The sequence below is a fragment of the Nannobrachium achirus genome (genome assembly GCF_963921795.1).
Source record: "Nannobrachium achirus genome assembly, chromosome: 2".
In the NCBI taxonomy this organism is placed as follows: domain Eukaryota; kingdom Metazoa; phylum Chordata; class Actinopteri; order Myctophiformes; family Myctophidae; genus Nannobrachium; species Nannobrachium achirus.
Genome location: NC_137811.1, coordinates 10,428,567 through 10,441,391, shown reverse-complemented (window position 1 = coordinate 10,441,391; position 12,825 = coordinate 10,428,567). Strand labels below are relative to the sequence as shown.

The 12,825-nt window shown below is 41.6% G+C and overlaps 1 protein-coding gene across 1 annotated transcript in view; it reads right to left on the bottom strand.

Annotated features, from left to right (window-relative positions):
- The window catches only part of adam22 (ADAM metallopeptidase domain 22), a gene marked incomplete at both ends in the record, with an annotated part of 158,041 nt that overhangs the window by 52,396 nt on the left and 92,820 nt on the right, over positions 1-12,825 (bottom strand). The window contains 8 exons of the mRNA XM_080739570.1: positions 869-920; positions 3,766-3,856; positions 4,850-4,934; positions 6,235-6,401; positions 9,468-9,539; positions 10,274-10,348; positions 10,982-11,058; positions 12,272-12,338. Of these exons, the coding sequence (XP_080595696.1) occupies positions 869-920; positions 3,766-3,856; positions 4,850-4,934; positions 6,235-6,401; positions 9,468-9,539; positions 10,274-10,348; positions 10,982-11,058; positions 12,272-12,338 (686 nt within the window). The remainder of the gene's footprint in view (positions 1-868; positions 921-3,765; positions 3,857-4,849; positions 4,935-6,234; positions 6,402-9,467; positions 9,540-10,273; positions 10,349-10,981; positions 11,059-12,271; positions 12,339-12,825) is intronic.

Below are 12,825 nucleotides of genomic sequence, written 5' to 3'. Positions count from 1 at the left end.
AAGGAAGAGGGGTGTGAGAACACACACACACACACTGACAGCGCTTCACAGACTGACAGGGAATATGCAACACCCACAAAATACACAGACACGTTCCTATGGACCGGCATAGATGTATTTTATCGGTTCTCGCTACGATAGTCTTGGCCTGCACGGCTGCACCCCCCAGTGCGTCCTGAACTTTCACCAGTAAATCCTGTATTTACAAAAGGGTGACCACTGGAGATGTTTGGAGAAATACGGGTTCACTGGTCCAGGACAGGCCAAGACTATCATGGTTACAGAAGTAAAAAAAAGTCAGACTCGATAAAATACATATATAATAGTCTAGTCTTTATCCACGGCTAGACATGATGTGAACACAGCACGCATACAGGCAGACATTGATGCTGATTAGAACACTTAAAAGTAAACACATCAGATATCCAGAGGCTTATGTCACTAAAACACGTTACAGTACATCACGACACACATCACACCAAACAGTAAGGGCAGCAGTTGCGTGGCCATACAACAAGGAGAAGCTGAATTTGAACAATAACTATGCACTACTATGACATTTTCATGACCAAAGCCAAAGATAAACTTGACTCTGGTGACATCTAGTGGTGATCTGGTGGGATCTGTCAGCCTAGTTGGTCTAGTTTATGGGAAATTATATTTGTGGTGTTTACTGCAGCCCATAGCAAATGAACTTCATATAGATTCACTTTGTCTCTGTGTTGCAGATACAGTACAGGGGAGAGATGAGCTGCAGGTGTAAAAGGTGGTGATGTATAATTTGTCTTAACCTGGGGGATTCTACAAGAAGCTCGGGGCTGACATAAAAACTATTTAAAAGACAATTATTGTAGAAGGCGTAACTTACCCAACATCGTCCATGATGCAGCCTGACCAGCGGTCGTCACACTTGCACTCGCCTGTGAAAAAAAAAAACCCTGTCAGCTATATGCACTTTAATGTACCTTATTATGGGGTCCATGCTTACATTGGGGACATGTCTCCATTCCGACATGTCGCCACTCCGACATTGACTTCTTATTGTCGGAGTAGCGACACTTCCATAGAGGTTAGGTTTAGGGTTAGGGTTAGAGATGTCGGAAAGGAGACATGTCGGAAAGGGGACATGTAACCGCTTACATTAAACTGGAGAACGCACTTTAGGTATTATTTTTTATACTATGGCTAATCAAAAGTATTAGATATACCAGTAAGACTCCCTAATCGGGAGATAAGCGACCGTTGGTCGCTTATCTCCACAAATAGGCCAAAAGTTTGTTTTACCAATTATTACACTCTATGTGAACATTTACATCAACAAATCCCAAGTACTGTTTTTTAGGGGTGCTGAGTGTGGCGCAGCAGCGTGTCATGCATTTTCTGCAGGGCCTTGTCAATGGCTTTGTGTTCTTGCTGCTTTTTGTTGTTGTTGATCCTCTGGAAGCGCGCCCACTCGTTTGCGTGCAAATCAGCTGGATAGAGGCACAAGCCTTGCAGGGAGGTAACTCTGGAACAGCCAACGTAAGTGATACCCAAGGAGTGCTCAGAGTTTACCATAGCAACCATTTGTTTACCCTAGCAACCAACTGTTTACCATAGCAACCATGTTTTTTTACCTTAGCAACCAACTGTTTACCATAGCAACCATGTTTTTTACCCTAGCAACCAACTGTTTACCCTAGCAACCAGCTGTTTACCATAGCAACCATGTTTTTTACCCTAGCAACCAACTGTTTAACATATGGAGTTATATGTTGTTCGTGTCCAAATATGGGGCTTGTGAGGTCAGACTTAAGGGATATTCCACTTTCAAAAAAACTTTTTGTCATTATACGGTCTAATCAGGCTTGTATGAACACCCTGAACAGTTTTTAATTTTCTTCATTCAGTATTTAGATATTTGATGTAAATGTTATCTGGCCCTCCGGCAGGCCCAGGCCCTCTCCCCACACACACTCATTGTAACTTCAAACTCCATTTTAACCATGATAGATTCATTAAAAACACCCTTATGTCTCCATATATGGCGATATGATGACATCACACAGTCCTCAGCCGATGATGTGGCGTGATGTCATACAATACACAAACGAGCCCTACAGTATAAAGGGGCAATTCTTGCCAGGAAAGAAGCATTTCTTCGACTCAGACCTTATCGCCAGGGTTGGCTTATAGCAGCTGTCGGTAGGACCATATATGGATTCTGTTAGTGTGGATCTCCTAACAGGGCATCATCTGGGATACAATCCCTTTTATGCCCATATATGGAGATCCCTAACATAATCCCTTTCATGCCCATATATGGAGATCCCTAACAGAATCCCTTTTATGCCCATATATGGAGATCCCTAACAGCATCCCTTTTATGCCCATATATGGAGATCACTAACAGCTAACAGAATCCCTTTTATGCCCATATATGGAGATCCCTAACAGAATCCCTTTTATGCCCATATATGGAGATCCCTAACAGAATCCCTTTTATGCCCATATATGGAGATCCCTAACAGAATCCCTTTTATGCCCATATATGGAGATCCCTAACAGAATCCCTTTTATGCCCAGTTGGTTGCTAGGGTAAAAAAACATGGTTGCTATGGTAAACAGTTGGTTGCTAGGGTAAACAGTTGGTTGCTAGGGTAAAACCATGGTTGCTAAGGTGGTTGCTAATGTACACTAACAGACCAGCAACAACAGACTGTTGCCACAGCAACGTACACAAAGGTTTGTGTACACATGTGGTGTGATGTCATACTGAAGATATATGACATCACACCGTACACAAACAAAGGTGTGACGTGTGACGTGTGACGGACGGACGGCCGGTGGAGGTTTTCATAGTAAACTGCTCCCTGACGGTCGCAACAAGCTCATAGCACGACACCAATTGCAGCGCCATGAGCTTGTAGATCTGCTATTTTTTGAAAAAATGTGAACATTTGAGGAAATCTTTGAATATATATTCTTTTAAAGCGAACATTTTTTAACTAAAATCTTTGCTTCTGGGGGGGTCCCTGGAACAAACTATTTTGAGATGTCTGCGGTCAAATACATATAATTCTAGACTTTAAAAAACTTGAGCACCACAGATAAAGAAACAGGCTTTTCAGAAAACCATTGGGACATTTTTAGGTATTTTTCATGTATTCATTTAATGATAATAATAATAATGATAATAATAATAAGAATTGCGACTGAAGGTCGCAGTTTACTATGAGAAACGTCACAGCTTGTCCGCGTCTGTGTAGACGTGTACACATGTTTATGGGTTTCTATGGGTTTGCTGCTCTGACATCATGCTCTGATGTCACTGTGATGTCAGAGGAACCACTCTACCAGAATGGGTTTGCTGCTCTGACATCACGCTCTGGCCCTGTGATGCCAGGGGAACAAATCCTTTTTATGCCCATATATGGAGATCCCTGATGTCGCCCTTTAGGGCGAGGTGATGCTACATTCAGAAGGGCAAAGAAACAAAGCGAAAACAAAACAAGAAGATTTAAAAAGGACTAAAATGGTCAAAAACGAATTTGTTTTATTAAGGGGTTAAACTGTTAAGTTAACCCTCTGGAACTCTGGATTTAGCTGTATACCAGCATGTCTGTGTGTGTACGTGTGTGCGTGCGTGTGTGCGTGTGTGTGTGTGTGTGTGTGTGTGTGTGTGTGTGTGTGTGTGTGTGTGTGTGTGTGTGTGTGTGTGTTTGAGAAAATGAGTCAGGTGACAGATAGAGAGAGAGGGAGGGAGGGAGTGTTTAATTGTACTACCGTTGAGAATCCGCTTCTTGTCCGAAAAGATGCCAATATTTTGGCCAAGAGACTGGGCGAGGGTTATGGCCATCTCATCTGTCTTTCCATACTGTGGGGGGGGGAGAGAAAGAGAGAGAGAAGTTTCTTGATGAGGTCAAGATAAGGTCATAGGGATTATGAGAGGCTTAACAGGAATAGCATTTTGGGGGTGAACTACTCTATCATTACTCACCCCTTGGAGACTTGAGTTCAATAATATTTGGGGGGTTTTGACGCATTCCTGAGACAATAATTTGATTACAATAAATGTACCCCCATTGATTCCAAAAGCATTTTGGGTCCCCATCTGGAATCAATGGGGGTACATTTATTCAAATCAAATTATCGTCTTAGGAATGCGACAACAACAAAAGAATATCCATGAATTCAATGGGGAGAGTGATCAATAGAAATTTGGGGGGTGAACTACTCCTTTAATTTAAAACTAGTCCTTACCCGTTCAAAGATATGAGCTCCGAAATGATGTGCAGTGTGTGGGTTATGGGGTGTGCACTGTGCACACAGTATATGAGGGATGGAAAGCAACTTTCTGGTGCTTGCATGATAATATGTAGGAGCATCAATGTAAGAAATACCCGTTTCGTTTAAAGGCTACAGAGATACTGTGTACCGATCTACATGACAACATCTGAAAGAGGGCCAGCCAACACCCCCCCCCCCCCCCCCCCGCCCACCCACACACACACACACACACACACACACACACACACACACACACACACACACACACACACACACACACGCACAGAGCTGGTTAAACATGTTGCCCCATGCTAGATGCAGAATAGATATGCCTCATGCTAGATGCAGAATAGATAGTAGTTACACCATAAAAATGCTAATATACAGCATATGATTTGTGAAAGTGACAAACGGGCTTCACAGTTATGTCAGGTGTGTTCATATGCTAATGGTGATGCGATTTCAGATCAATTGCTCCAGCCACTGAGGAGAAACGCTGTGACAGACAGACACTCAGACAGACAGACAGACACTCACTCAGACAGACATTCGCAAAATTATAGTATAGATGGGGTCTCACCTCGTTGACTCCGCCTCCTTTGGTGAGGGAACAGACTCCGCCCATGTAGGAAGCTCCTCCCCAGCTGCTATGGAAACGGTTCCCTCTGGTAAAACAAACAAAAAGATGCTGTTAACATCCTGCTTCATTGTGTAACACATTGAAATGTTAATGCTAAAACTTGTAATATAATCCACAGGGGGGGGGACTACTACACAGATTCACTTTTGACCTTTACCATTAAAGGAGTAGTTCACCCACAAAATGATATATTTTTTTTCTTCTATTGATTACTCACACCATGGAGACTTGAGTTCAGAAGTATTATTTATTTTTTGCATTTGTCGCATTCGACCCAAATGCATTTGAGTCCCCATCCAGAATCAATGGGGGTACATTCATTTGTTTTGTCTTAGGAATGCGACAAATACAAACAAATATTATTGAAGTCTCCATGGCGTGAGTAATCAATAGGAAAAAAAGTCATTTTGGGGGTGAACTACTCCTTTAAACTGAGCATCAGTGTTAGGCATGATTTCATTGACTAAAACTATAGCGAAAAATGTTTGTCGACTACCTTTCTTCACTGACGAAAACTAAATAAAACTAAGCTATGATGACTACAACTAAGACTAAATTATTGACAATTTCGTCAACAAATACAAAATAGACTTAAATGTTACGGAGGGACTAATGGAGAAGATATCAAGTATAACTAAAAGACAAGTCATTTTATGTTAGCTTGCGCTCTGTGTTGCAAAAGATAGATAGATAGATAGATAGATAGATAGATAGATAGATAGATAGATAGGTAGATAGATAGATAGATAGATAGATAGATAGATAGATAGATAGATAGATAGATAGATAGATAGATAGATAGATAGATAGATAGATAGATAGATAGATAGCACTGGCGTTACATTTAAGACTAAGGGGGAAATAAATGGGAAATACTGGGGGAAATGTCTTCATCCCATTCTGTAAGGAAGTGGTAGGTTTTGGGGTTCTTTGTAATGCTACTGACTTGAACAAAGCATTGCATTGGAGGTTTGCCTACTTGAAGCCATGAAGGGAGCTGACAGGCCCTTCTTGATGTCATATTGACATATTCTTTTTATATTTTAATTATATGTTTTTAGAGGCTTGTCATGTGGTCTACCTGCACACACTTGGTGATCTACTGGTAGATCACAATCTACCTTTTGGGCACCCCTGGTCTATACCCAAAAGATAAATTATAGAAGTTTGCACCTAATCTTCACCTAAAAGGATCTTCCTGGTACAAAATATTTCTAGATGCAGGCCCGTGGCCGAATGCCTGTTGTTTGTGCTTTTCTCAGTCAGACTTGTGCGTGTGCCAGTGTGTGTGGGGGGAGTTCTATAAGTGCATGGCTGTGACTCACGAGAAGAGGTGCACGGAGTCACACTTCTCCTTGATGAAGTCCCTCCTGTACTTCATGAACTCCTTCAGGGTCACCATGGGGTCATCATCGATGTTGAAGCGGTTGTCGGCCGCCCACGTCTCCATGGCGACCAGCACGATGCGCGTGTTGAGCTGCTCCTTGAAGATCTGTGTGAGGGTCCAGGAGGAGGAGGAGGAGGAGGAGGAGAGGGAAGAAGAGGGGAGAGATTGTTTCGTTGCCGCGTATTGTCTTCTTGCGTCACACAAAGGTTTAGAACATAGACCGACCGTCTACACGCTCAATGCTCAATGTGTCACATTGTAAGCTTGTAGATTGGCTATTCTACCACTTTTTGTGGTCACATGTCCAGATACTGGATTCTGATTGGCTTAAAACAGTGGTAAATCAGTCAACAACCTTGAGTTGGCTCATGGACCCCGCCCACTGTTGTGTTGCAGTTGTAACATTTCCAAGACCTTGCAAGTTACAACTGTGTTTTCTTTCATTTATATGGTAGAAGTGGTAGAAAAGCAATTTACCATTCGAGGGTCGTGGGTTGTTGGCTGATTTACCACTGTTTCGGGGTTGTGTCAAACAACCCATTCCCCCTCATGGTAAATGGCTTACTTTTCACTTTTTTCTTCTTCTTCTTTTTTTAAATGAGTTAAAGTAGTGAAAATAGCCAATATAAAAGCAAACAACGCCGAGGCGTTGTGTGCTTGTAGATCGGCTATTTTCACTACTTTTGTGCAACCCTCTTGTATGATGAAGTAGGGCTTTAAATTATGAAACATACTATTTTGAAACTTGGGAGATACAAGGTTTCTGCCCGACAGTGACGATATACTATCTGTCTTGCTGTCTATATATCTATCTATTGAGACTCTAAGGCTCCACAATATCCCTGTCTGTGCGTGCATGCGTGCACACACACACACACACACACACACACACACACACACACACACACACACACACACACACACACACACACACACACACACACACACTTACGCATGTATGCACCACACATGCTTGAGCTTATACCGTATGTCGGCTATTTTCAATGTGCGACATCATCATGTGATAAAGTATAAAATATGGCTAACACACAAAAAGTACTGCTACAATATATCTCTGCTGTCGGGCCGAAACCTCCCAACACCAAAATGTTCATTTTCGGGAAAATGAGCTCAAGTGAAGGTAGGAGGTTTTGACCGAAGGGCTTTTTTCTACTTTTCATTGATTCAATATTATTTTAACCAACACACAGATGTAAAGGGTGTTCAATAGCCCTGATTTATGCCAGAGAAATCAATGGAGTTAAGAGGTTTTGGCCAGACAGTGACGATATGCTCTTGTACAATTACTGTAAGAACAGTGTGAAAAGTGAGCTTTTTTTCCCCCCTCACACTTGATACTCAATGACATGTATTTCTATGTGATCAGATTGCTGGTACAGACTACTACTACTACTACAGGGAACAGGAGCATTTCCAGCCAGCCTCTCTCACTGTGTCATTGCGAATTCACCCTCTGTCGTCTTGGCAGCTCCCTGCAGAAGCAAGCAGCCAGACAGAGCTACTCCTCCTGCATGCCAGATCAATGCATTTGTTTCCAAATAGCAACACGTTTCATACGATCTCTCCTCTTCAAGGACGGCGGAAAACACCCATCGTGACCCCATTTCCTGTTTGGCCCGGCCTATCGCCTTACAGCGGTGACCCCGCGTCCTACTGTATCCCATTACAGCCGCACAGCGGACACATCTGCTGCAGGGGTGGACACTAAAGCCCTTTGCACACAGGACAGTTGCGTTTTTATTCGTTTGCGGCATGAATAAAACGCATTGGATTTGGTGTGCAAGGCTGTGCGGAATCGGCGCTGCGGATCCAAAAAGGAGTCATAAAAGGAGTGATGAGTTTTTTACCGCATGCGACAAGACGCACGAATCGAACTGGGTTCGATCGAGAAAAAAACGCACGGCGGCAGCCACTCGTCGCACGGCTAATTCGGAGCCGGTGTGCATGAGGTCATAGAGAATCATTGTTTTCTTTTCAAAAAATAATATTGTCCGTTTTATCCGTGCGGTTAAATGCGCCTGTGTGCAAAGGGCTTAACTAAGTACATATACTTGCGTACTGTACTTGATTGAGTACTGTACTTGATGAGTACTGTACTTGATTGAGTACTGTACTTAATGAGTACTGTACTTGATTGAGTACTGTACTTAATGAGTACTGTACTTGAGTCCATTTTTAGTGTTTATTTTATTGCTGACTTTTGCTCCGCTACATCTTTAATAGAAGTATTGTACTTTTGACTCCCACTACAATCCTAGGAAGGGACTCTTGGGACCAAAGCTTGAAGGAAGAAAAAATATATTGAATTGAACAAACAAACGACTTTAGCCCTATTCCAAACATAGTGTAAATAGCCGATCTACAAGCTCACGACAACACGTCGCACGTGACACATTGTCAGCTTGTAGATCGTCTGTTTTCGCAATGTCTGAAAGTGTCTGAAAAGGGTACTTTGTAATTTGTACTTTTGAATACTTGAGCGAATATGCTTTGTCCACAACTGCACATTTGTTGGGATCCTACATCACCTTCCTGTCTCTGTCCCTTCCAGCCGTCAATAAAAATAATCAGGTGGACGATGGGCAAGGTGTAAAATAACTAAGTACATTTACTTAAGTACTGTACTTAAGTACAATCTTGAGGTACTCCACTACATCTCGGATCCAAATATTGTACTTTTACTCTACATTTATTTGAAAACTTTAGTTACTAATTACTTTGCAGATATAAATGATTGTATCATAAAACACACATTGATCCACTTTGGCCCTGTTTTATACCTTGGCTATTTGAAAATAGACAATCTACAAGCTCACAACGCGTCACATAGCGACGCGTTGGGAACTTGTAGAGCTGCTATTTTCAAACATTTTGTACTTTTACTTTTGGTAATTGATTGAGTATATTTTGATGTCAATACTGTCGTACTTTTACTCAAGTACATTTTGAATTGCGGACTTTTACTTATTTCTATGTTGCAGTATTGATACTTTTACTAAAGAATGTGAGTACTTTTTCCACCACTGGGTTTTGGAAAGCGGGATCGGTCAGAAGGAGGAAATCAGTGCACGTGCTCGTGCACACACAGCCAGGGTTTCTGTAAGCGCCCTGCGGCGAGCTTTCCAAGAAAAGGATGGATGGTGCTCTTACCATGTCAGCCATATTGACCACCGACTTAGCATAGTTATTGGTCTGTCCAACAGAGAGGCGATGCTTCTTGTACTGCAGATGGAGGGAGGGAGAGAGAGAGAGAGAGAGAGAGAGAGAGAGAGAGAGAGAGAGAGAATAGATTAAACTTAGCACAGTCATTTAGAGGGAGTGCAACTCTGTGCCAAGAGGGAAAGTGTACAACACAATTGTGTTTACATCACAGTGAGCGATAGTTGGCTATTAGACGCTTGTCTAAAAAAATCATTTTTTTAGACGTCTAAGCTTAGACATCTAAAAACATTCATAGACTGGCGTTTAAACGTATATTAGTTGTCTAATAGCCCAACAAATGCTCAGCGGGATGACTCTAGTAACAATTAGTAAACGAGTGATGCATGGGTCCTATCACGGCGCATCTGGATGACTAATTTATAACAGCTTTTAGAATGTGACCAATTGTTTGTACTTTTATATAGCAGGTGGCCAACTTTTGTACTTTTGTACTTCTGTACTTTTGTATATGATAGGTGAATTACCCGTGTTTGATATATGCATGATAGTCTGGTGTGTGTTTGTCTTGTTATGTCTTGTTGGTGTACTGTTTATTGTTTGTGATGTCCTTCATAACATTTAAATTAAAATCTCTATAAAAAAAAAAGTAAACGAGTAAAAGGTAACAAGTCATACAATTCAAGACAAGGTTTCCAGTCAGCAGGACATCTTCTTCATATTCATACAGTGCTAATTATATAGGTATATTATACTGTATGTGTGAGTGTGGGGGTGTGTGCGCGTGTGTTGCTCACCATCAGATGGTCGTTGATGACCATCAGCTCAATGTATTTGGTCTCATCTGCAACGCTACGAGGCATGCGATGGGCCTGCACACAAAATAACACACACTGTCAACTTTAACAGACAGACAGACAGACAGACAGACAGACACAAAGCTCCAAAGAATGGGTTTTGTCATATTGATATCTGTATTGTAATATCGATCTTTAATGTAATATTGACATGCACTGTCATATCGATGGTGTCGTTTTCATCTGTCATACAGTACACCTTCGTCCTCGTCCTGCCTTGAGCATTGTTTTGAACTATGTGTAACTTGAAGGTCTTGTGAGAAATGCAACGTCATCCTATTGTAAACCTTTACTGCGTTGAGTTCTGACGACAATGAAGATAACCTGAGCATGAACCAGCATGTGCGTGTTTCTTTGGGAGAAGGCAGAGAAGAAAGCCTCCATTCTTATGTTGAATATTTCATGAAGAAAAGGAGGGAGAAAGAGAGAGAGAATCGTACGTACATGTCTTTTTAGTGTAAATAAAGCATGTGTGACCGAATTCAACGTGATAAACCCGCTCCCGACACACACGCAGGCAAACACACACACGCAGGCAGGCACACACAACACACACACACCTCTCTCTCTCTCTCTCTCTCTCTCTCTCTCTCTCTCTCTCTCTCTCTCTCTCTCTCTCTCTCTCTCTCTCTCCTCTAAAAGGTGTACCTGTCTCTTCTTTCTCCTGTGAAGGACCTTCGACCCAGGAAATGGAGGGCTGGGGAATGGCGGCTCTGGGACGTCACCTAGAAAAACACATTCTTTCTTTTAGGGTTTCAGAACAGCATTTCCTCAAACAAAAACCTGCACACTTTGTGGTCATGCTCCTGTAAACAGTTCCATTTGTTCGACGCAGGTGAATGTTAACCTGGTGAAATGCTAACCTGCCAACGCTGGTGAATGCTAACCTGGTGAATGTTAACCACTATGCCTAAACATAACCCAAACCCTAGCTTTGGTCCATAGCGTTAGTGGAGTTCTCACTAACGCTATGTTCCTCTACCTCTGAATTCCTTGGCAAAACCGGAAAACCCTACCGTCTGGTCTGAAAATCCAAACCAAAGGTATCAGTGGAAAGCTTACTCTACTTAGTGGACGCAGTCTGAGCCCCCCACCCCACGCTTAAAATATTTTTTTGCGGGTGAAATGAAAAATATTCCAGCGGATGGAGACTCCATTTCTTCTTGTTTTTTTACTATTTGTCATCGCCATCACGGCGCCAACTCACTACTGCCTCCCTCAGCTTTATCACCAGTGGTGATGCCAGTGGTGAGCGCATCTCATGGCGCGCTCTGCTGGTCATACATGGCCTACTTGTGCACAAGACACAAGTTGGCACCTCGACAGAGTTCAGTTCAGTTCTAGTTTTTATTGTAACCATGTGGACAGGACTCGAATCATTTGTTCTAAACCCTGAGATGGAAATATTAAATTGTGTAAGGGTTGCACATGGCAAATAGAGAATGGTGATGTTAAATTATTGATAGAATAGACCTACATCTAGACCTACTGCACATACAGTATGAAACAGAGCAGCTGCTAACTTTAAATGCATTTTGAGAAAAGATAATGCTGTAATTTGTTCCAAAAGCTTTATGCCCTGTGTGTATATATATTTATATATATATATATATATATATATATATATATATATATATATATATATATATATATATATATATATATATATATATATATATATAAAATGGAATGCTGTACCCCCCTCCTAATTTATTATGTTCAACTGTTTTTATTTAATTTGTGACACCAATAAAGCTCCTTTGAATTGAATTGAATTGAATTGAATTGAATAGCACATTTTAATCATTTCAATTTGATTTACCGTACAGTTAAACTACTAGTTATTTGGCTGGGGACCCACTGTAATCCCCTCAAGTGCCCCTAGGTGTCCCCAGACCACACACACACACAGGAGCAATCTCTTTAGATTATTCTTACCATTGAGGATGCTGTCTAGCGCCTCCTTCCCAGCAGATTTGTAGATCATGTGGATCTGTACATCTTGCTGAAACACACAAAAGAGAAGCCAGTTGTTTATTCACGGATTCAACACACAAGAACTACACTTTGATATTAAAACACTACACACAGCTTCGCTGGGACCTGTTTGGAGCAAGTACTGGAACCAATTCACTTAGTAGTTTGCACATCCGGTCTAAAGCAGATACGGAAACGGTCGCTGCTTGTGTGTGTGAAAATGGCCGGAAACAGTAGGCGGGCTCTTGCCCAGATATCAGCAGCGAACACTAAATAGAAACAAGGTATAGGGAACCTTTTGCCAGTTGATTTTTAAAAAGTATCTATCAATCACTTCAATGTATGAATTTACACATTTTAATGAAACAATAATAATAATAATTAATAACAATGATGATGAACATCAAGACAATGCGTACATTTAAATTGATAGTAATCTCGGTAAAAAAAGGGGGCAACGTGCCTGAAAAGAAAATGCAAGGCAAAAATCCACCCTGTGCTACTTTGTACAAAGC